This window comes from Schistocerca americana, chromosome 1 (assembly GCF_021461395.2).
Source record: "Schistocerca americana isolate TAMUIC-IGC-003095 chromosome 1, iqSchAmer2.1, whole genome shotgun sequence".
Taxonomy (NCBI): Eukaryota; Metazoa; Arthropoda; class Insecta; order Orthoptera; family Acrididae; genus Schistocerca; species Schistocerca americana.
Genome location: NC_060119.1, coordinates 327,337,421 through 327,363,947, shown reverse-complemented (window position 1 = coordinate 327,363,947; position 26,527 = coordinate 327,337,421). Strand labels below are relative to the sequence as shown.

Genomic DNA, 26,527 nt, shown 5'->3' with positions numbered 1-26,527 from the left:
CATAATTGCATGCTGTGAAACTTAAATCCACGAAACGGCTGAAAGAAATTGAGAATAGAGGGTCAATTGTGACCTGTGGATGCAATACATTAGCAATGAAAAATATCCTCAGAGCTGTACGTACGGGTGACTGGAACATCCATCTCGAATCTCTACTTCCATACCAAGTAAGGTAGTGGAGTTGTTAGCACATTGGACTCACCTTCGGAAGGACGACTGTTCAAATTCGCGTCTGCTCATTTTGATTTAGGTTTCCCGTGATTTCCCTAAATCGCTTAAGACAAATGCCGGGATGGTTCCTTGAAAGCGCACGGGCGGTTTCCTCCACTATCCTTCCTCAGTCTGAGCTTGCGCTCCGCCTCCAATGATCTCATTATCGACAGGAGATCAAGCACTAGTATTCTCCTTCTCCTACTTCAGCCTAGAGGCCATTTAAACTACTCCCAGAGTCGAAACCTGTATTACCGTGATATGATCACCTTAAAGGGTAAAACTGATTCTGATCGCGACGAAAGGCTATTTCACTGTTCGCAGAACTGACAATTTCTGGTCATGATTCTGGTCAGACAAGATCATAGAGAAGGTTCTCATGCGAGCCATAATGATCTATGATGGGTTGAATCCTGGACTGTTTCGAGGTTTCAAAACTTATGGGTATTTAAGAAAATTTATAAACAAATGTTTACACGTGAAAGTTTTAAGCCAAAAATCTGCGTTTTGCTGCTATTTTTGATAATCTGAGAAATTTATTGCATTTTTTAACTACTGTATCTCAGTAACTGCTGTGTTAAAATTGCTTTTGACCAGTTAAATGTGATGGAAATGTAATGCTCTTCAATTCTGTGGAAAAGTATGATCCGCTAAAAACGCATGGTTAAGCAGTGAAAGCGAAATAAGATAAAAGGTGGAAAATTTCGAGGTTTTACTGATTTTACGTACAGTTCAATAACAATGTGTAGAACATCGGAGCTGTACCTCCCTGCTACAGACAGACACATGTACGTGACTGAGTTCTGTATACAGTCAGACCATGCAACGCACAAGGGCACCGTTCAACCATCTGTTACGCCCACCTGGGATTCCGTTTTAGGGAAAGCAAATAAAATGCGTTTGACTTGTGATTTAATTTGTAGTGATAAAGTTTTTAATCTTGACAAAATTTGGAAGCTGGAACTAGCAGTATCTAACCCTCTTAGATAACGGTATTGTTCTCCATTCGATCAGAATTTGTGGCATAATATCCATCACAGATGGCGTCTCCGTAACGCAAATCTCTGCCGCCGGAGTGGTATTTTTTTCACTATCACACACCGTTTCCGCAAGCGCAATTGATTCAATCTAAGGTACATACGGTGGACGGGAACGCCGTTAGTATTTCCGGCTCGCTTAGAATATGGTTGAAAGGTTTACAGGCGAAATATTAGTAGTGGACGAAGTTTGGTTGCGCAGATTTCCTGAAATTTTATAAAACAAAAAATAAACAGCGAGAACATGAAGATTCAAATTCAAACATTCGCCCGACGTGTTTTCGGCAAACTATGGAGTATCAATGTGTGGCAGTACGGAGATTTTAACCCAAACTTCCACGTAATTAGTACAGTGTCTCAATCACAGCGATTTTCACTTTCACGGCCTGACAAATAATGGAAGGTACCGAGGAGAGGAAGAGGATACGAAACGTTATAGGTTGAAAGGGTATGTGGCGCTATTTCAGCGATTGCAAAATCAAGTCAAATTTACAAAGCATGGGAGAGTTGATCAGTAAGGCGTTGCACCCCCGCTGGCCTGGACGCATGTTATGTCTCAGTTGGGAAGGGTTTCATTAAGCCTTTGGATTCTCTCCTGAGCCAAGCTGACCCACAACTCCTGTAACAGGTCCATAATGTTGTATGCTGCCACTGGAACAGGGTTGATGTCCGAACTGGTGCGATACATATTCCATCGGACACAGATCTGGAGATCTTGCTGGCAAAGGGAGTATCTCAAGATCACGCATTCATAGACGTGTGCCATATGTGGACGAGCATTATCCTGTTGAAAAATGGTACCACACTGCTCCATCAGATGTAACACATGAGAAGGCAGGGTGTCCGCGAAGTATCGTTGCGCCATCTGAGTACCCTTAGTCACTACCAGCTTTGACCGGATGTCGTACTCGATAGCTGCCCGCACCGTCATGCCAAGAGCAATGCTAATGCGCAGACATACTTGGCGACGATGGTCATTCGGAGTAGTCCAGAACTTTGATTCATCGCTGAACTGAACGTGACGACATCCATCAAAATTTTATGCCACGCAGTGTACAGGGTGTCTCAAAAGGTACGGTACAATATCAATATATTATAGCATTCAAACTAATTAAGATATTCGCGCCATTTTTCGCTTGTGTGACACACTACCTCATAAAGTTTGTGTACCATTCAATGGATTTCTACAGCATCCAGTCTCGGCGCAACATATCCGCATCAGCAGTGACAATGGCAGTAACGATTCTGTTTTTTTAAATCATTAATATAGCTGAATGGCGTTTGGCAGACTCTATCCTTGACATATCGCCGTAGAAAGAATTCAATCAGGGCAATGTCAGACGATCCAGGAGGCTAGGACCACCCCTGACAATCCATCGATCTGGGAACATCTGGTCTGCAACATCTCTTACAGTCTGATCCCACTATGGCGGTGTACTATCTTGCTGGGAAAAGACTGTCCTAGAACTCGGCCAGTTGTAGTAATACAGACAGCTTCAGCATATAAAAGTAGTGTTTAGAATTAACAGTTACTTCTGAGAAAAGAAATGGTTCCACAATACGATCAACCGTCAAATAACACCACACAATCACAGTCGGGCTGTCATGAACTTCCTCCGTCACAGTAGCGAATTGGTTGTGCCGTAGATGCATTCGTTGTTGTTTGCGTACCTTACCACACACGTGAAACGCTGCTTCGTCAGAAAAAAAAACTATGTTCTTTAAAAATTTTCATTGTCCCCTAGACGGTGAAGAACGTCCACAGGTACTGTGAACATCGTAGCTGGTCGTCTGGTTTCAATGCGTGCAATCGGCATGGTTACCTCTGTAAACGTTTCGGAAGGATCCCTGTGCAAGGTCGCCCTTCGTATTTACAGCTCCCGCGACGGCCTCGTACACAGAAGAACCAAAGAAACAGGTACACCTGGCTAATATCATGTAACGCCCCCGCGAGCACGTACAAGTGCGGCTGCACGACGTGGCATGGACTCGACTACTATATGAAGTAGTGCTGGAGTGAACTGACACCATGAATCCTGCAGGGCTGTCCATAAATCCGTAAAGGTACGAGTGGGCGCAGATCTATTCTGAACAGCACGCTGCAAGGCATCCCAGATATACTCAATAATGTTCATGTCCGGGAAGTTTGGTGGCCAGCGGAATTGTTTAAACACAGAAGAGTGTTCCTGGAGCCACTCTGTAGCAATTCTGGACGTGTGGGTGCCACATTTTCCTGCTGGAATTGGCCAAGTCCGTCGGTATGCACAATGGACATGAATGGATGCAGGTGATCAGACAGGACTCTTACGTACGTGTCACTGGTCAGAGTCGTATATAGACGTATCAGTTGTCCCATATCATTCCAAATACTCACAACCCATATTTTTACAGAGCCCCAACCAGCTTGAAGAGTTCCTTCCTGACATGCACAGTTCATGGGTTCATGAGGTTGTCTCCATACATATACACGTCCATCCCCTCGATACAATTTGAAACGACACTCGTCCGACCAGACAACAAGTTCCCAGCCATCAACACTCCAATGTCGGTGTTGACTGGCCCAGGAGAGGCGTAAAGCTTTGTGTCGTGCCGTCATCAAGGGTACACGAGTGGCCTTCGGCTCCGAAAACCCATATCGATGATGTTTCGTTGAATAGTTCGCACGCTGATACTTGTTGACGGCCTAGCACTGAAATCTGCATTGCGGAAGTGTTGCACTTGCGTCTCGTTGAACGATTCTATTCTATCGTCGTTGGTCCCGCTCTTGCAGGATCTTTTTCCGGCTGTAGCGATGTCGCAGATTTGATGTTTTACCGGGTTCCTGATACTCATGGTACACTCGTGAAATGGTCGTATGGGAAAATACTCACTTCACCGTTACCTCGGAGATGCTGTGTCCCATCGCGCCTGCGCCGACTATACCATCGCGTTCATACTCACTTAAATCTTGATTCTCTACCATTTTTCGAGCAGTAACCGATCTAAAAACTGCGCCAGGTGTTTGTTGTCTTATGTAGGCGTTGCCGACCGCAGCGCCCTGTTCTGCCTGTTTACACATCCCTGTATTTTAATACGCATGCCTATACCATGTTCTTTGGCGCTTCAATGTATAAGGCTTCTGCGGTGAACAATGGAAAGCCCATCGTATTCACTCTGCGTCGGTTTCACTCGTTCCAGTAACGTTGAGCATGATGCTTCCCTTCAGCCCTTCATATAGCGTAACATTACCACCGACATATCGACGCCAGAGAGGGTAGATGCTTCCCATAAAGTGTTCGGAAGTTCCTTTGAACATGCCTGTCCGATTTGTTCTGAATAGACCACTCCACACGCCACCAAGCCTTTTATTGCACCGTCATCACTGTAATACACTTACAAGCTGGAGCACACACAAACTAAAATTCGTGAGTTTGTGACTTAACCCAAACATGGTTCAAATGGCTCTGAGCACTATGCGACTTAATTTCTGAGGTCATCAGTCCCCTAGAACTTAGAACTACTTAAACCAAACTAACTTAAGGACAGCACACACATCCACGCCCGAGGGAGGACTCGAACCTACGACCGTAGCGGCCGCGTGGTTCCAGACTGTAGCGTCGAGAACCGCTCGGCCACTCCAGCCAGCCCAAACATGTTGTGAATACCTTAATTAATTTGGGCACTAGAAGATATTGAAGTCGTAGCGTACTTTTTGATACACCCCGTGTATTGTCGTCAGGGAGGTGTAGTGTGCGTCAAGTAGTGTCGTTTACGGATGTGCGGCCGGAGGCCCCACACGTGTCCCGAGCGTTGACACGGCAGGACAAGCCCCAGGGCCTCGCGCCGCTCCTTCAGTTATCGCCGCCGCCGCCGCGCCCATATCCGCCGGCTACATTGTATCCCACAGAAAAATCCAGGCCGTGGCGGATTACGCAACGTGCCGTTCACTTCACAGTCTCGACTCAGCGCAAATATTTGCCATTCCTTCCGTCGCCGAGTTTTATCTAGCCTTACTCGGTCCTGTTTGGCACACTTTGTTGAAGGTTTATTCTGTCTGTATCGGTATTTGTTGGTCAGTGCTAGAGAGCCCTGTAGCTAACAATAAAGAAAATTGAGTACAAGTACAATGTACTGAACACTTGTACTAATTATACATCACCCTTCACGCATCTGTGGCTCATGTCGCTGAGTTGTGGTAACTATGAACCGCCCGACTGGGTTTCTAGTCGGGTTACGGTCGCACCAGTATTGGCTACCAACGTGGAAAATGGCGAAAGCGTCAAGTCATAAAACTGTGTGTACATTCTAACAATACCGCCACTTGCAAAGTAGGTTAGAAATCAGATTAATAATGTTGTTCAGGCAGCATATGTTCGCTTTATCGGGCAACAACAAAGTTATTGACTGTGGATGGTATCGTGAGAATGGAAATAATGAGGACACTGTAAAAAAGTCATTAATTGGGCACTTATCTTGAATGGATTCCCACGTAGATTTCGTCAAAGTCGTTATGGCTCATCTTGTTGATTCTAGGGTCATCCCATTTTGGCTGCTAGAAGGTCCAGATCTGTATTTTAGCAGTATCTGAAGACCTAACAAATGCGTTTTTCAGGAAATTCTTAATAATCAAACAATCCCAGATCAGAACAATGGTATGGTAGAAGTAATTTTTGACTTGGTGTTCACGATCCACATTTTTGTTAAACTTCTTGTAAATTCACATATACTTCTTAATTGTCATCTCATGAAGAAAACAGTTTTCTATCACTCTTAATATATTTAATTTCCTCTTTAACCAAACACAAGACTTGACTGTTGTTTTACAAAGCGAAATAATGACTTAACTTGTGCAAAGTGAAACAAAGACTGCTCTGTGCGCATTCGCACAAAAACGGTTACAAGTAAGTCAAAGATTATGACTGTCTCACAGAAATAAATACACACGAGAACCATATCACTGTAATATATCGATACATCGGAGTACCTATTCATTAATAAAACCAAATGTGAATATTGTCACAAAAATATGTCTGTTGCTTCGCAGAAAAGTAGTACGATATTACTGGTGTCGAGAACTGGGGTTGGAGTGCCGTAATGGTCACGTAAATAAAAAACCATTACAACGTATATCAGGGGTAAATTGCAGACCTCTTCGTCATGTTTTGCCGACTGTTCTGAGACCGAATTCATTGTGTGATATGTCTCACGAGGTCAGCCCTCTCGGTTAATATATTTGAGGAATTCCTCCTTGACTAAAACATAATGTTCCATTGTTCACAATTTTCCATACAATTGGCAATAGCGAGTACACTGCAAACACTGCAGTAGTACATGTTTAGTTGTGGTTACTTGAAAAATAACCAGTAACTGAAACAAAAGAAGCATATTTTTGCCAAAAAGCGCAGAAGCCGAACAAAAGCAGAAATACAGAAAGAAAGATATATATTTATAATAGCAGCATGGAAGAAATAGTGCATATGACGAAGATCGAAGATAATCATTGCCAGCATACAGTAAGGGAGACAGTAGCACCATCTGCTTGACATAAAAAAGAAACTGATAATGTGGTAACAGCACTGAAACAGGTACCAGAAATAGTGATGAATGAGAAACTATGTTCGACTAAAAGCGGAATCATGTAATGCATATTTATCTTTTTTTTTTTTTTTTATTACTAGAAACGGGCTTAAACAGTGAGATTTTTCAGGGAAAAATGTCCCAAAATAAATGACCATACTTTTTACTGATGATAATGATCGACCGTTATTCTCTGTGGTGCTACTGACCTACCTATCCTCTAATAGTTTTATATATAGCGTCAGCTTGCTAGCGGCATAAAGCATGGTTGTAGATCACTGAACTTTATACTTAAGATTATCTTACTTTGACATAATTGTCTTTATGCTTCATCATTCTCAGATATTTAAACTTTGTATTTCTGGAGTTATTTAGAATAATGCATGATATTAACTCTCACTTGACGCCTTGATTTTATATTTTCCGTGGGAAAAGCTTAATTATTGTTTTCTTTAGGTACCACTTTGAGTACGTTGTGTTAATTTATTTTCAGGTATCGTGTGCTTTCGTTCACGTACGTTAAAGTAATAAACGAACAGACCGCTCGTATTTTTACTGGCTGTATCACCATACACGATAAGTCACCCGATTGAATTTTGATCCTACAAGTATAGTATTGGAGCAATAGCTTTCAAATTGTGCGCTCAACTTCGTGCAGTTCATGAAGATTACGCCAGATGTCGTTGCGGGTACATCGCTTCCGTTGGGAGTCCGCCATTTCAGTTGACCGTCGCACAAAAGACGAACATTCTGTTACTGTTCGCGGCGACGAACAGCGTTACATTGACACAGAGAAGGTTTTGTGCTCATTCCGGCACATGGTGGGCTCACAGCCCATAGACAATACGCAGATTACATCAAAAATTTGAAGGTAATGGATCTGTTTTGGAATGTCAGCGGCCACAAGCATGTACCGTACGTTCGCCGCAAAACATTGAAGCAGTGCGAATGGCTTTGACTCGTAAATCATCAATAAGAACCAATGCCGAGTTAGGAATTTCACCCCGATCTGCGGAAAGAATTATTCAATCCGACCTTCGCTTGTATCCACACAAGGTGACTATGGTGCATAAGCTTAGTGCGAGAGATAAGGAGCAGAGACTGCAGTCTGCAAGGTGGGAAATCGAGCGAGACCAAGAGGCAGTGCTACACAACACGTGGTCTTCTGACGAAGCTTATTTTTACGTGAACGGTGTTGTGAACAAACAGAACGTTCGATCCTGGGAACGTGAACCTCCGCGAATAATCCACACAAAAGACACCTATGGGGACAAAGTGTGCGTGTGTGTCGCGATGCCAAGCCATGGAATCATCGGTCTGTTCTTCTTCGGTGCTACAGTAGGCGGTGGATGCTATTTACACAGGCTGCGGAACCAGTTCTTTGCCCAAGTCATGGCCTCATGTCTTCCACTGCAAACACAATGGTTCATGCAGGACGGAGCACGCTCCCATACTGCCAACGTTTTGCTTGATTGCCTACACGAAAGACTTGGCCTTAGGGTATTGTCAGACAGATTTCCAGAACGTTATGCTGGAGGAGGAATGTTGCCACCCCACAACTCGGTCATTAACCCATGTGACATCTTCCTTTGGGAGTTCCTTAAAGAAAAGGTGTACCACAGAAAACCCGAAAATGCAATGTAACTTAGAGCCATCATTGTGGAATTATGCCGCACCATTCAACAACAAATGTGTTATTCATGAAACAAATCAGGTGTCTTATCGTGCGGTACCCTGTATATTTTTGTTAACTACAAACCGCCTATTGCAATATTCTGATCGGAAAAAGATATACATGTTGGACTGAAAACGGCTACCAAAAATATGTGCTCCGACGGTCCAGACGACGAATTTATTTAGTTCATCACAGTTTTGTGAAGCGAGTTGTCTTTAATTACTGTTCTTAAATAAACGCGTAGTGAGGACGCAAGCGTTGGTGAAGATCTATATCTAGGAGCAGACATAAATTGTACGTAGTGCCTCACGCTGGCAATGAGATTTAGTGTTTCTCTTCATCCTTCCTTTTACCGACAGTGCAAACACAACACGAAACGCCACAAAGTCAGTTTCACTTACGTTCATTCTGTGTGCCCAAATGTCGTCCGCGTCCTATTCCTTTTTTTAGCGAACAAGAACCTGTCTGACTATTAGTGTGTACGCTCCGCTTTTGCAACTTTTACTAGGTTGCATTCCGGTGAACTACTTTCAACATTTTATTTCTGGTACAAGTAAGGCGCAATTACCTACATACGTCCTGATGGAAAGCGAATACTGGTTTCCAAGTTTTCAGCGAATTTTTCTGGCACACAACCACTACAGTATTTCATCGCCGACACATTCGTTGGGATTCATGCCAGACTATGAGAAGGATAAGTCAAAACGATTACATAAATATCTCCGAGCCACGTTGCAAGTACGTGGGCAGGATAAGTATCATCCTGATACAGAATGATACCATTTGAGATGTTCCTTCAGTGCGGAAGATGTCGCAATATCCAAGATTTTTTTTTTATTAAGTCTGTTGTTATTTTGTGAGCTTCCAAAACTCTTGGTGTTATCCGTAACGAGTCGCAGAGTCGCTGGTGTGTTATATATTGTTCGCCAGGAACCTGATAGACACACAAATGCCCATATCAACGTCACAGCGCCTACGACGGTTCATGATTTCATAAAACTTACTTCTGTTGCGTTACTAACAGACACAGGCTGCCCTTTATTGTTGGTTAGGGTCCCAGTATTTTGATTTCGTGTAATATGTGCTAATTTTCTATCTTCCAGTGGCTGGTTTTATTTCAGTATTATCGGGTTCGTACGATGTCGCCCATCTTCAGATTGTATCTCGTAATTACACATTAATCAGTCTCAATGGAACCATCAGTTTCACTGTCATTCCCTACATTAGCATGAGGCCTTATTTAGTTCTGTAAAGACTTGTTATTCTATGTAAGTACGAGAGATAATCTGAAGATGGACGACATTGTCTGTAACCGGTCAATTTGAAATAAAAACGGCGATCGGCAAACAGGAAATAAGCCTGTTCTGCATAAATCAGACTCAGAGATAACTCCGTGTGACAAGTATGTCCAGTTTTGTTTTCCTTTTTACGCCCAACGCATTTCGGGGCAGCAAAATCTTCAAGGAATACATTTTTTTGTGCGATACTTTCACTTCATTTTATCAACTTGCAGTAAGTAAACGTTATAGTTGTTGGTTAAGACCTTACAATATGGGTCTACAGCCTGTATCTATTATTTAACGGACGTAGTTTTCGCTTATGGCTGTGAAGTTTTTATTTTATTACTGAAAATTCAACGCTTGCCATTGCCTAGTGCAATAGATTGGTATCATGTAGCGGCACAGTTATGAGCCATAAATTATGCTACCTTAGTAGTGTTGCGTCCAATTTTGCACCCTGTTAACACAACATTTGTACATACCTACGATTTGTTCAAAAATGTTTCAAATGGCTCTGAGCGCTATGGAACTTAACTGCTGAGGTCATCAGTCCCCTAGAACTTAGAACTGCTTAAACCTAACTGACCTAAAGACATCACACACATCCCAGTGCGAGGCAGGATTCGAACCCGCGACCGTAGCGGTGGCGCGGGTCCAGACTGCAGCGCCTAGAACCGCTCGGCCACACTGGCCGGCTATGAATTGTTAACTGGCATTAGGTACTGTTACATCTGTGATGTGAAATCGCATCTATTTACTTTTCTTGACAATGGCATAATGCTGAAATTACAATAGCAATATAAAAGCTACTTCACCCATAAGTGAAATGTGACGTCTTTTAAGCAGTTGTTAGTGTTACGCGGATATAGTCTCTGACAAGGTTAACGAATATATAAATAATTATTTGTGGTAATCTCGACTTGGCCACGAAACGTTCGGGTTGTTGTTTCACAAATGCAGAAGATGAAATATTATTGCGAGGGCAACCACTAATAAGACGAAATAAACCAAAAGAATTCACTGAGAGGATGTGCTTAGCCTCTGCCGCCCTTATGATAACTTTCTGTAGTGTAAGCGGAAACCAGCTGCAGTTGCAGTTATCTCCTTGTTATCGTCACGCTTTGTTTGTGAAATTACTAACTCCAGTTTAATCCTGAATGCAGATATGTTAGTGATCGATGTACTAGTCCGCTTGACGTTGAAACAGTCGTGCGTGGAGAAGCTGTGCGCCGGTTCATCCTTGACGGTCGTTCGGCGTGGCGTGGGAGATAAATTTTGGGAGGCGGGCGCCTTCTTATCGTAGCTCTTGGTGCGGGTTATCTGCCCAGGCGCGACGCACTCAATCCCGCTCGAGACACGGCCTCCAGCGGCCGACTGACCGACCGCTTCTCGCAGACATGCCGTTCGCACTGGTAAGCACTTTGCAATGTTTGCACATATTGCGTGTTCTGTAACATTGTGCACAGAGGAGCGGTGTTTTCGTGAGCGCTCTGCACAGCACAGGTGTCTTATACCCGGCACCAAGCGTTTCCTTCACTTTTAATGTGAGATGGTATAAATACTGCCCAATATTTTGATCGCCTCCAGTGTTCTTCTGATCGCGGATGGTTTAGAGTACGTCTGCTCATCTACTTATTTTGAATTGTTAGAAATCTAACGTGTCAAGGATATATGAACGCTCGCATTGTATCTGTAGATCTCTCGATCAGGGTCGCCGTTTATTCTTGTGGCAATATGTGTGTATTGGTTCAAATGGCTCTGAGCACTGTGGGACTCAACATCTGAGGTCATCAGTCCCCTAGAACTTAGAACTACTTAAACCTAACTAACTTAAGGACATCACACACAGCCATGCCCGAGGTAGGATTCGAACCTGCGACCGTAGCGGTCGCGTGATTCCAGACTTAAGGGCCTAGAACGGCTCGGCCACTCCGTCCGGCAATATGTGTGTATTACCCGACAAGATAGAGAGAAGTTATGACCAAACCTGCAGCGGCGTGCTATTTAAGACACAGAATTATACAGAAAGAGATATCGAAAGCGTGTGTTTCGATGTCCTTATCTGTAAACTGTCACTCACTAAACGTTTAGCGAGAACTGAACGTCAATAGTCACTTTTATGGTGCACTTTTGATAGAACTGAGTGACGATGTAATATGTGCGAACAACGTTTCGCCAATGTAATCCACTAGTATTTTACAAAATTCTTCACCTTTATTTATAAACGAGTGAAATTCCTTGTACAAGTCCACCATCATATTGTGTACTGAAACGTATTTTTCGTCTAAATCGCTAGCAGTATTTATTATTGTTACTCGATATGATCAGTCAGTGCAGGAGGCGATCTATAATTTTGTATTGTAGTGTTCTTCCGAAAGCCAGTTTCTTTACCAAGATCACTATGTAAATGCAGTTAATGGGTTATTAGTTACGGAAATATGAGTTGCCATTCTCAAATTCATAAAACCGGGCACTGCTTACTACGTCAGAAAAAGGTTACACCAACGTTCTCACATGCAATGCCTCGACTCTTTTATGCATATTGTAAATACAGTTCTCATGTGACAGAATGGTGTTCGCATTGTGTGGTGTAGCTACTACAGCCCGGATTTGGGGATCTGAGGATCGTAATACATAACGTCGAAACTAGTATTCCAGTAACTGTGTTTACATAACGACCTTGCAAACTAAATTGGTTTTCAAAAGATCACAATAAAACATTTATTATCTTACGTTCATTGAGCCGACTCTGATGAAGACCGCTGATCGACAACTCTGGGTCAAAGAAGTGACCACGTATAAAGCCAGCGAGCAAGTCCAGTTACGTGAATCGCGGGCATTTTCCTTGAATTCTTTGGATATGAGCTCAAAGGTTGGCATCAGAAGATGGGATGAGCTGACATTATTGTCAATGAACATTAATAATTTTTTTTTTAAGAATAGACGGAAAGTAAACTTGAATACGCCTAGTTTAATCGTACATGTCAGACGGTGTGTCCCTTCTTCGTAGCCACATTCTGTCGTCCGGAAGTGATCGCTGATTAAAACTTGTATGAATTAAAACAAAATGTCCTTCTTCGAAAAATTTGTGTGCACTATACGCACACCATAAGAGGCCTCTTGGTGAGGTGGCTGATAGGAGCAGCTGAATCAGTAGAAACTGTGTGACTATCTTCTCAGGTTTCTATAACTAAGACACTTTCAAAAGATGACATTATAAGAAATCAACGAATATCGATTCATATCTCTGGACAAATTAAGATGCATAATAGCAGATTTATGTGCATCAAATGTTTATTGTGAGAATGGTGCTTCTTATTTGGACTGTAAAGTCGAACCGTAACATCATGGAGATCGCGCGACTTCTTCACATAATTTTTACACCATGTCTTAGTTGGCTTCAGCATTTCTCAACAACTCTTTGTCGCCTTCTTAGTTACCACAAGTCATTCTTCCCTCTTCCTCATTTATTACAAATCCAGTGATGCTACCATTAAGCCGTTGCACGTGCCAGGAAGAGTTTTGAGCGATCGACTTTCTAAGATGACAACGTATATTACTTTTTCCTGGGACGTTGCTGCTTACTTTCTAATACGATCACCTTTACTGCGACTATAGTTGGCTTTGTTGAGTATTGAGCTACAAAGAATGTCGACATTTTGCATATCGGACAGCATTACAGAGGATGGATTTGAATTACACATGTAAATACCACTTAACACAGGCAATATCTGTCTGTGACCCCTAACAGTTCTCATTACAACTCGTAGTATAAATGGAGGACGTGCTTCTGAATAGGTGTTAGTGTCCTATCCTTCATATTAAGAAAATCAAGTCAATAAGTGAATAAAAAATATCAAATCGATTCGTCAGAGTGCAGCATTATTTATTTTACCTGTGAGAGAAGTTCCATTGTTGCTTACACAACAGAGCACTGCCACTGTGAGACTTCCTTCATCAGATTTCTTTATTAATGAAAGGGCCTTCGGTAGGGACTGCATCAATGTAATATAAGGAGCAGTCAAATGAAAACAAGCCACATGGTAGAAAAGTAAGTTATTTCAAATGTAATCGCAGTAAGTGTTAGTGCATTATCCCAATATGAGACAAGACGGAAAATGCTTTCATGGGGAAACATTAGCGGCAGCCTACAGAAACACAGTTGTACCCAGGTGTGCACCGCTTCGTTCGAAACAAGTCGGTGACATGCACACGTGTTGCCAAGGTTGTTTCGACTACGCTGCAAAAGCTACGCTGGGAAGGCCTCACAGATCCTTTATACAGTTCCGATCTCTCCCCATGTGATTTCCATATTTTTGGAGCCCTGACAAGAGACATTCTTGCTTCGGAAGAAGAAGTGCACAGTTGAGTATAACCATGATTCCTTAGGCAACCGCTAATACACACATCAAAAGAAGTTTTGCATCACCTCGGTTCCCAGAACTCCTGAAAACAGACGTTGTCTGTGGATATTATACCACAGACACAGTCCCCTTGACTGTTCAGAGATGTCACTGAACCCGCCCAAAGATGTAAACAACCATACATGGGCAGCGCCTATTAGACGGAGGGCGTCCGACAGCCGATCAGTTCCCATCATTCGACTATGGAGGTACATGGCTCGTCTGTAGTTCGGACATGCCTAGACTGTCAATACCAGGGTTCGATCGCGTCCGCATTGTTACTTTGTGCCAGGAAGGACTCTCAACAAGGGAAGGGTCCCGGCGTCTTGGAGTGAATCAAAGCGATGTTGTTCGGACATGGAGGAGAAACAGAGAGACAGGAACTGTCCGTAACAAGGGCTACTACTGCAGTGGATGACCGCTACCTACGGATTATGGCTCGGAGGAACCCTGACAGCAACGCGACCATGTTGAGTAATGCTTTCCGTACAGCCACAGGACGTCGTGTTACGACCCAAATTGTGCGCAATAGGCTGCACGACGCGCAACTTCACTCCCGACGTCCATGGTTAGTAAGGTCCACCTTTGCAACAACGACACCGTGGAGCGCGGTACAGAAGCCTAACAGCATGCCGATTACACCGCTCAGGCTCGGCATCACGTTCTCTTCGCCGATGAGTGTCGCGTATGCCTTCAACCAGACAATAGTCGGAGACGTATTTGGAAGTAAGCTGGTCAGTCTGAGCGCCTTAGCCAGATTGTCCAGCGAGTGCAGCAAGGTGGAGGTTCCCTTCTGTTTTGAGGTGGCATTATGTGGGGCCTACGTACGCCGCTGGTGGTCATAGAAGGCGACGTAGCGGCTGTACTATACGTGAATGCCATCCTCCGACCGATAGTGCAACCGTATCGGCAGCATATTTGCGAGACATTCTTCTTCGTGGACGACAATTCGGACCCCCATCGTGCACATCTTGTTAATGACATTCTTCAGGATAACGACATCGCTTGACTAGAGTGGCCAGCATGTTCTCCAGACATGAACCCTATCGAACATGCCTGGGATAAATTGAATAGGGCTGTTTGTGGACGATGTGACCCACCAATCGCTCTGAGGTATCTACGCCGAATCGCCGTTTTGGAGTGGGACAATCTGGACCCACAGTGCCTTGATGAACTTGTGGATAGTACGGCACGGCGAATATAGGAGTGCATCAATACAAGAGGACGTGGTACTGGGTATTAGAGGTACAGGTGTGTACAGCAATCTGGACCATCATCTCTGAAGGTCTCGCTGTATGCTAATACAACATGCTATGTATGATTTTCATGAGCAATAGAAAGGACGGATGTTTATGTTGATCTCTGTTCCAATTTCCTGTACAGGTTCCGGAACTCACGGAACCGAGGTGGTGCAAAACTTTTTTTGATGTGTGTACTTTCCCATGAAGGCGTTCACCGTCTTATCGCAGATTGTGGTAAATTTATTAACAGTTATGGTGAGTACTTTTGAATTGATAAACAGTTACCTGCGATTTTGTTCGACTGCTCCTTACGAGGAATCTGTTGTCCATTTGTCTATGCGTATCTCAACAGAATACTGAGTTCGTTTCATCACCAACAGTTCAACGTCCGTGTTTGAGCTAAGGTTACTAGAGAGATAACAGACATCTGTCGCTTACGGCGATTCAGTGGCACCATTGTTGGTGGGTTCTGTACACCATCCTGCTTACGTGCTTTAGTTTATGGCGTGGAGGATAATAGCAGTATGTGTGTGCATGTGATGCATGACAGAGCCTTAGGATACTTACCTACTGAAGGGTGTTCTGTGTGCTGTTGATTTACTGCCTGTGCCGGTACTGGAGAGCAGAATGTACAGCTAAAACGTTGTGCATGAATTGATTATGTGACTCTGGTCATTTCAGCTAACGCTCCTCGTGACGATATCGAACATCTGACTAATAATTTTAGCGGAACCTCTCTATTACTGAATCAAACTGTGATCCTGTACTAAAGATCAACTGTAAAATTTTGAACATGTATCACTGTCTCTTGCTGTACAAATTTTGTTGTTGCTCTATAAGTAATTAGAAATCTGATAGATCAAAGAGTTCATTTTGATTATGAATTCTCTCTTTATTGATTCCTTGTGTAAGTAGGTGGCATATTCTGAATGATGAAAAGGTCAGCTTTGGTCGACCGAGAAAAAGAGTTACTGTTAAAATAAATCACTTGAGTGCCAGTTCTGGCTTAAGGCCGTTACATAAAAGGTGAATAAATAATGCTGACAAGTTACAACGCTCGTAATTTACATTGACAGCTCCATGATAACAAGTTATTTCATTTGCTCTGATAATTCACGTGCTTGTGCTTGTGTGTGTGTGTGTGTGTGTGTGTGTGTGTGTGTGTGTGTGTGCCCACTTTCCTTCTACTAACAATCATCATTTTTTTTAATGCGACATTCAGTTTCGGATGGAATAATCTTATAGCATTGACGAAGTAGCATATGCCACGCTTTTACTTAAACCGATAACAAAAGCGTAGGCTCTTTATACTGATACTCAGGCTACTCTGCCATGTAAACTCATTTGTAATAGTTGCACTACACCTAATACATTGCGTACAAGGTACCTCTCCTCCAAGGTACACAATCAGCGAATAATTACTGTGAATATGATCCTGTGTGGTTGTTCTTCAGCGACTGAAAATTGTTCATCTTGAATCGTCTGCAACTTACCACCCTGAATGCCACGTGGGAGAGTCATCAACTGACGTATTTGAGTATTACATCATCGCTGACACTGTCCTCGTTACTCCGATCTCAACCTTTGCTCTGGATGTCACTGTACTCCTGGTACGCTAATAATCTCTGTTTTTCCGCGCACCGCAAAAAACACACGGTACCGCAAATTCCTCTTGTGCAGACATAATGCAAAGGTAAAAGGAAAATGTTTTTACCTAAAATACTGTATACATCCTTCCTCATTTCGAAATTAAACAAATAAATAAATATTGACACCTGTCGATATGCTATTGGATACCGGTGAATCAAGATTTACGAAACAGAGATGAATAGGATAGATTATACCGCACTTTCAAGCACTGTACTATAATATTTGTTGGTGGAAAATTGCATTATGTGCCGTTAACTAGGAACGTGTGCAGTAAATTCCCGTTTCACTACTCTAAATTACACCGAATAGCCAAAGAAACTGGCACACCTGCCTAACACCGTGTAGGACCCCCACGAGCACGCAGAAGTGCCGCAGGACTACGTGGCATGGACTAGACTAACGTCTGAAGTAGTGCTGGAGGGAACTGACACCATAAATCTTGCAGAGCTGTCCAGAAATCCGTATGAGTACGAGCGGTGGAGACCGCTTCTGAACAGCACATTGCAAGACATCCCAGGTATGTTCAATAACGTTCATGTCTGGGGAGTTTGGTGGGCAGCGGAAGTGTTCAGACACAGAAGAATGTTCCTGGAGTCACTCTGTAGCAATTCTAGGCGTGTGGGTTGTAGCATTGTCCTGCTGGAATTGCCCAAGTCCATCAGAATGCACAATGGACATGAATGGATGCAGATGATCAGACAGGATGCTTACTTACGTGTCACCTGTCAGAGTCGTACCTGGACTTATCAGAGGTCCTATATCACTCCAACTGCACGCGCCTCACACCATTACAGAGCCTCCACCAGCTTGAACAGCCCCTGCTGACATGAAGAGTCCATGGGTTCACGAATTTGTCTCCATACCCGTACACGTCCATCCGCTCGATACAATTTGAAACGAGACTCGTCCGACCACGCAGTATGTTTCCAGTCCATTGTAGGTGTTGACGGGTCCAGGCGAGGCGTAAAGCTTTGTGCCGTGCAATCATCAAGGTTGCACGAGTTGGCCTTCTTCTCCGAAAGCCCATATCGATGATGTTTCATTGAATGGTTCGCGAGCTGAGACTTGTTGATGGCCCAGCACTGAAATCTGCAGACATTTTCGGAAGGGTTGCACTTCTGTGACGTTGAACGATTCTCTTCAGCCTCTCGCCGTTGGTCTTGTTCTTGCAAGACTTTTTTGCGACCGCAGCGATGTCAGAGGTTTGGTGTTTTACCGGATTCCGGATATTCACGGTACACTCGTGAAATGATCGTACGGATAAATCCCCACTTCATCGCTACCGCAGTGATGATGTCTCCCATCGCTCGTGCGCCGACTATAACACCACATTCAAACTCACTTAAATTTTGATAACCTGCCATTTCAGGAGCAGTAACCGTTCTCACAACTGCGCCAGGCATTTGTATTGTGTAGACGTTGCCTACCGCAGAACCGTTTTCTGCCTGTTTTCATACCTCTGTATTTGAATAAGCATACCTATACCAATTTCTTTGGCGCTTCAGTGTACATTATATGAGCAGATAAGACTTAGAATTAAACATGTGTCTTTTCCCCACCCCTTCACCCACCCTCTAACTCACTCACATACCTCACAAACGACAGTTCATACAAACACACATACACACACACACACACACACACGCACACACACACACACACACACACACACACACACACACACGTATATATATATATATATATATATATATATATATATATATATATACACACACACATACACACACACCTACTGTCATCATCATTTTACCTTTCCACTGTTATTAACCCATTTCATAAACTATCTAAATTTCTCTACTACATCAATAGCTAACGAAAGGTGCGCGAAAACTTGTAAGACGCTTTTCGAAAAACCAGGCGTATGGAATCCGTCTCTTGCCCTTCATCCACGGTTCGCAGGATATCATGTGAAAAAAGGGTAAGCTGAGTTTTAGACGAGCGATGATTTCTAAATGCGTTCTGATTTGTGGACAAATGCTTTTGTCTCGAGAAAATTTATTACATTCTAAATGAGCCTATGTTCAAGTATACTGCAGCAAACCGATGTTAAGGATGCTGATGTGCAATTTTACGGGTCCGTTCTTTTACCATTATTATATAAAGGAATCACATGCGGTTTTTCCAGTCGCTTGGGACTTAGTGCTTGGTGAGAGATTCGCAACACCTGCAAGCTAAGTAAGGGACCAAAGGCATAGAGTACTCTTTGTAAAACCTAATTACGATTCCATCTGCACCTGGTCACTTATATATTTTCATCTTTTTCAGCTGCTTTTCTTCGGCGGGGACGTCTGGTATTACGTTCCCCATACGGGAGTCTGTACAACGGTCTAACGACGATATGTTTGTACGATCCTCCTCCCTGAATGATTCCTTAAACGCAAAATTTGATACTTCAGCTTTCCTTTTGCTGTCTTCTATTGGCATACCAGACTGCTCAACGAGTGACTGAATGGAAGCCTTCGAACCACTTAGCGATCTTACGTAGGATCAGAATTTTCTCGGCCTATCGCCAACATCTTTTGCTAATGTATCACGGTGGTAGTTTCTGTATGCTTCGCGCGTCGATCTGTTTACAGACGCATTGATCTCTCCTAACTTTAGACTGTTTTCATTTGCGCGCTCTCGTTCGAACTCGGAGTGCAACAGTCTTTTCTTTCTCAATATTATCCGAAGTTTTGTTATTAAATCACCATGGATCGTTTCTGTTCTTAATCCACGTACTCGTCATATACCACTCCAGAGCGTGCTTTACAGTCCATTTAAGATTTGCTCGTAATTCCTCTACGTCTATCATACTGTAACTAAATGATGTCCATTCAGTGTTTAATTGGGACACTAACAAGTGGGACGCTCTTTTTAACAAAAATATTCTCCTATTCTTCTTGACTGACTTTTTAACTTTGATTACCATCGTAGTTGCGATGACATCAGCATCACTGATTTCTGTCTCTAGACTGACACCGTCGGCAAGGTCAGGCCTGTTTATAGCTACAAGATCTAAAATATTTCCCCTGCGTGTATGTGTTCTAACTATCTGTTCAAGATAGTTTTTCAAAAGTACCCCTGCGATAAATGTATACTTTACTGTACCATACTATAATCGGTAGGTTTAAGTCGTCTGCAACTAAAATTGCGTAGACAGAGTATTTCCGCCCTTCAGAGTGTAGACTTCCTTTGAATGACTGTGAAACTGTGTCAACGGAATCGGTTGGCCACTAAAAACATCCAGCAAATAGTTTGATTTAACCTGGAAGTCCTACACGCCTCCAGATAGCTCCACAGTCACACTCCAATTCGACCTCAATAGATGCAATATTTTTGTAGGCTGCAATGAAGTCTCCCCTTGATGTTGCGTTTAACTTATTCTTACGTTGTATTTTCCATGACTTCCTTAATATTTCCGAACTTTCTATTTCGGATTTCACCAGATCTTAGTCCCGACAATAATTTGAGCGTGACTAATTTCCTCGAGGGCAACAAGTTCGGGAACTCTATTACGAATACTTCGACAGTTAACTGATAAAATTTTGACAGTCAATAAGTCTTTACTGTAAACGCCGTCTGGTTTCTCTACCCGCTTGTCGAATATTCAGAGTACCTGAAACTAACGCCTAGCCTAACAAAAACCACATGTGCACTCCAAAAGTACTCTACCACCCGAGTATCTGCTTCCTTTGTATATCGCACGCCTAACAAGGGGAGCCCTACAATTCTCCACATGATAAATGCACGTCCATAAATGTGCGGCCAAGACCGCCACAGAGCCTTTTATTGAGACCCTCCACTCGGCTGCAAACCAAAGGAACCCGATCAACTCTGGGGACATTGCTGCAAACTGGGTGATCTGCTTGCACTCTCGCACGAAGCCAGAGCCTTCCAGTCACTCGTATGAACTGGCCGCAGATCCCAACAGACAGCTGTCACCGGTGCAGACGTGAACCACAACTAGCAGATGATTGCATCCTGCATCCACGACAGCCTCAGGCAGGGCCTCCTCCACCTCTCGGATGATGATCCCCAGCAGACGTACGTACTGCACGTTGGCTTAGTTTCCTTCCCTTTCTGATCAAAACACCATGTGGGGAACGTGGACGACCTAATGCATAATGACAGAGAATCCAATTTTGGAATTTGGATAATACACTTATTGTTTTGGATAGCATTCGACAGATGTAAAAGTATCTTTCTTGAGCATCCGCACGGAGTGTTACAGGGCCATTTACATTAAACATTAGTGATCCAATGAACAAAGTCGGGAGCTCTATGAGGCTTGCCGCAGAAGATACGGTTGTCTATATGAAAGGTTGCAAAGCCAGGATAATGTAGCTAAATCCATAAAGATATGCAGAGGATGGAGGATTGTATCAGGGACTGGTAGTTGATCTTCGACACAAATAAATGTAACCTATCGTGTAGTCGTGTGACTAGGGCGTCCCATCGGGTAGACCGCTCGCCTGCTGCAAGTCTTTCGATCTGACGCCACTTCGGCGACTTGCGCGTCGATGGGGGTGAAATGATGATGATTATGATAACACAACACCCAGTCCCTGAGCGAAGAATATCTCCGACCCAGCCGGGAATCGAACACGGACCCTTAGGATTGACATTCTGTCGCGCTGACCACTCAGCTATGGAGTGCGGACACCTATTGCGTTTAAATAGGCGAACAGATCCATCACTATTCGGTTACGTTATTGCCGAAAGAGTGTAGCCCTTAAATCACTGAATGTGAGTATTGCCAGATTTCCTTCTACTTTTAGTTTTTAAATTAGAAAGACTTCTGTGCTGCAATCTGTTCCAAGTCTCTTTGTAGTTTGTAAAGGGTCGTATTTATTTTTAGGGAGTACGCGGGTGTGCTGAAAAGGACAGTCTCCGAATTATTTTATGTGAAAACTCACAAAACTTTTTAAATAAAACAAACTTTAATTTTTGATACTTATACAAAGTGCACTATTACTGAGTGATATGCGGTTCTACTTATGCGCACAAAAAACAACCAAACAAATAATAAACAAAAAAAGTCATCAGTCCCCAGTTTCTCTCTTACACATTCATGTAGCTTTCTTTCCCCACCAATGCTACTAATTCTACCATTTACTGCGTCATTTATGTAGCGTACCAAAACTACCGACAGTTTTGGTAGAGAACAGCTCTAGTTCCTACATATTTATCTCTCAACAGAGTCACCCTAGTAACTATAGAAAGGTTGACTTCCATGACGAAGCCACAACCTCACCTCCGCTTCAACCGCCTCATCGCTATCAAAGTGAAGTTCTGGAAGTTGTTCTTTACGTTTTGGAAGCATGTGAATATCGAATGGGGCCAACTCGGCACTGTATGGAGAATGATCTACGACAGCGCACCCAAGGCGATCTTGCAGATGTCGGAGTGCTCGTGTGTGGTCTAGCACTGTCATAATAGGGAGAGTGGTCCATGTGTGGACGTGCTCTTCGAATTCGTGCTCCCAATATTCTAAGAGTGTCTAATGCACCGATATAACCGATATAGTTACGGTACACACTACCACGTTACACGCTGCATTTTGGAGCCTTCTAGCGTCAATGTGTTGCAATTAAGCGGGAGAGTCGATCGAGTAATATGCATGACATTTAATACCTTAACCGATAATGAGAACAGGATGATAAATTGGGAGGCAGTACTTTTCAGCACACCTTCATATCTAGAGGTGATTCAATATTTACAACGCGATCTTTTTCTGATCGTGTAAAATAACCTACATACATTAGGTTCACCTCGTATGAACACTACACCAAGAACTATTCGATAATTAGCAATTATAAGGAAATTACTGGAAAACCTGCATGATAAACCACATAGATTTCATTCAGTCCCATTATAAAGAAATTCATCTCTCTTTTCCCAAATGCCCTACATTTGTTATTTAGTTACGGCAATAGCTGGAAGTCTTACCATTATACGGGTCCATGTCACAAACACTTCCGTTCTGTACTATGCTTCCTGTGCCCAATGCAGGGCGTGGCACTCTAACCATGCAGAATGACGGGCCCCCTCAGTGCCGGTAACAACAAAACACTGTGCGAGCGTAACCGCGCACGCATTTGCAATCATTCAACGTGACGTCACGTTAAAACACAATCCAATCATGCTAGCTGCACCCACCCAGATTACCGTAATAAAGCACCCCTTGGCTCGTGACATAAATCTTCGTTTAAAATTGCTACAACTCCGCAACGCTTCCCAGGTACATGCGGAGCGCACTCTTGTTTTGCTGTTGTTGATTAGAATGGTAATTAGCCCGTGCAAAAGGTCTGAATAATTTATCCAATTTCCAGGAACTCGTACGGATTAATTACGCAAATAGGGAGCTGCCGCGAGCGCACGAAATGAAGAATATGGAAATGCACAGTTAGCGTAGCTGTCTGTTCGGTACTGAAATTCTGCTATGGATCTGCGGTATGACGATGCATTGATTCGCGGCTGAAAACGAACGACGCGACTGGAATAATTCCTATCGTTCCGCTGATTTGCCGCCTGTCAAATGAGCTCCCGATGTTTCCTCAAATTTCTTTCCGTCAATATTCGTTACAGTAGTGTGCGATAAATTTCTACAACTGGAACTCATTTCATTACAATCGTATCTTGTCTAGGGAGACAATGAATCACTAAACAAGGATGAAACTCATCACATTCAACGGAATAATTATGCTGGAAGTAACGCGTAATCTTATTAATACCGTAGCAAGCGGGGAAAGAACTTGTGATGGTAGAACACAGAACGTACGAAACTTAAGAACTCAGTAAGTTTTGAAGAACACACTGACTACAGAACGGAAATCAAGCCATAGTACACGAACAGAGATACTTCGCCCTGTACGTAAAAAACAGAAAATATTTGAATGTCGCCAACGACGTGCTAGCGGCAGCTCTATTCACTTCAGAGCTGCAAGAATTTGTGATAAATGGTAAGTAAGAAAAAAAAATCACTAAACAACGAAGCTAACGGCACCTGCAGCATATTACGCAACGACAGCAACAACAAAGACGTGAAAATAAAAAAAATGGAATTTTATGGTTTAGATTGATCAGAAAGACAGTGAGAAACGCTTACGGCCTCAAAGCTGTTGTTGATATACAGAATACGAGTTAGTTTCCGAACAGTGATCCAATCCAAGATTAATTAACTTCGGAAATATTGTTTCCTCCTGGCGAAATCATTCGGCTGCTGCTATTTTCATGGTCATGAGAGTTTAATCTACTCCAACCAATGTCGTTGCCTGCTAGTAAATAGGACTGCATGAAGATTAAGTAGTTCTGAATGACACTAGGAATCATAACGACTTTCATTATCGCTAAAACTTCTCCAGTGAGCCAAATGCTTTCTTATACTCAACTATGCTATATTTATTTATTCCATTGTGTTTTAAGAATAAGCGCGATGACTTGGATATGGTCCACGGCTGAGACAAACACTGCAAAATCCTGAAACTTCCTGGCAGATTAAAACTGTGTGCCCGACCGAGACTCGAACTCAGGACCTTTGCCTTTCACGGGCAAGTGCTCTACCAACTGAGCTACCGAAGCACGACTCACGCCCGATACCCACAGCTTTACTTCTGCCAGTATCTCGTCTCCTACCTTCCAAACTTTACAGAAGTTCTCCGGCAACCTTGCACAGTTTTAATCTGCCAGGAAGTTTCATATCAGCGCACTCTCTGCTGCAGAGTGAAAATCTCATACTGCAAAATCCTGCTTGTTCGACTGGTTGTTAGACATGTCCTTGTTCAATGAGTATTTGCATATGATGAGTTAGAAGCACGTAAAGAGCCTTTATTTTGAGTCATAGGCTTTCTGGCGAGGTCTGTGGGGCCCGCTGCGAATTACGCTCATCTCAGAGTAGCACTGCTCCCTATGTCCTCAGATATTCATTGGATACATTTCTATTTCTGTCTTCCCCTACTGTCTTTAACGTCTGACCCGTGACAGGGTTGCTGGCGTCGCCTTTCGTGGCTGAATTCGAGTGCGTTCTTCGTGCGTAGCCTGGCCAGACAGGTGTTCATGGCCGCATCTTTGCTCTGCAGTTTTTGCTCTGTGCACTCCGCACGATCTTTTGATCGGAGGATATTAAAATCGTGTGCGGGGTTCCTGATGCAAAAGACGTATACCAGCTTACTGAATGTAGACCATTTGTGTTGAGATTGCAGTGACGTCACCGTAGTTGGTGGTAGTTTTCCGTAGACACGCTTCGGTCGGCGAAACTGTGAGTGGCGTGCAGTTCGTATTTTGTTGCATAGTTGCTGTTACAGCGAGCTCCTTAGCCTTGCTGTTTTGGCGAGTGTTCACTATTGGTTAGAGAAATCATCTTATTGTGAAAAGAGGTGCTGTTGCATGTGCAGCGATCAAGAAGAATTCTGTGGAAGCATCTGGGCAGGAGATGCTACAGATTAACTACTGACTTCGTGTGGTGGGTCTTATGCACCATCAACAAGCGCGGAACAAGGTTAGTGTTGTCTGTGTGTGGTGCCATGTGTTAGCACGGACTTCAGTTGTTCCGGCGTTGTCGCACGGTATTCCTGTTATTCTGCATCTGGCTTTCGGCTAATACCAAGACGTTGCCGTTCATTCTCTCTCACCCCCTCCCCCCTTTCTCTCTCTCTCTCTCTCTCTCTCTCTCTCTCTCTCTCTCTCTCTCTCTCCCTATGTTAATTGCTGTAAGTGTCCTACAGTGACGTTTTACATTCCTATGGCGGAACTTACTACTGGTTATACGCATGTTTGTTGGTCGTGTAAGATTGCATTTGATGTTCTTGTCCAGACTTGTTTTTTGGGCGCCACGGCGATAAAAGCGGAGGGTTACGCCATTAGCGGCAATGCCTGTGGAAGAATTACATTTCGTACGTATCCTAGTGAAATATACCAAGACGCCTGTTTGTCACATTCAGCGTGAGCAAAGAACTGATGATTTTGTGATTTGATGAAGCGCAGTTGTAGTGGCCCTTTCATACTGTCTGCCAGTGTTGTGTTCAATTAAATTAAAAGTACGAGTGTAAGAAATTTTCTTGTGCCCAATAGGGATATCCCCAAATTGCAAGTTAGGTTGAGTGCACAACGTTCCCTTAAGGTAGTGTACTGATTAGTCACCTAGAATAAGTGGTGTCTATTCAGATTTAGCCCCGTTAAGGTGGCTTACTTCAGAATGTAACTATCTTAAGGCGTAAAAGCTATTTAAGCTCTGCAGCGCGAGAAACGAATAGTTTTGGCTGATGATTTGGCATAACGCTTAATGGTGCACCGTTAAAGCGGTGCACTAGGCACTAGCAGTCGTGTTGCGTGGTCCAGTGGTGATTGGTGAACAGAGGTTCATTATCTGTTAGATGTGCTGTAAATTATTATTGTGGGGTAGTTCTCGTCGACGAGAATGAACTGACTGAAATTTAAATTCACTTGTCCTTCAGTGTTTTAAGGTGGAAACCTG

General features: G+C 43.3%; 1 protein-coding gene across 1 annotated transcript in view; it reads left to right on the top strand.

Moving 5' to 3' along the window:
• The first annotated feature begins 10,983 nt into the window (after positions 1–10,983).
• The window catches only part of LOC124622345 (tyrosine-protein phosphatase non-receptor type 23-like), a 29,258-nt gene continuing 13,714 nt past the window's right edge, over positions 10,984–26,527 (top strand). The window contains exon 1 of the mRNA XM_047148025.1: positions 10,984–11,170. Within this exon, the coding sequence (XP_047003981.1) occupies positions 11,156–11,170 (15 nt within the window). The 5' untranslated portion in view covers positions 10,984–11,155. The remainder of the gene's footprint in view (positions 11,171–26,527) is intronic.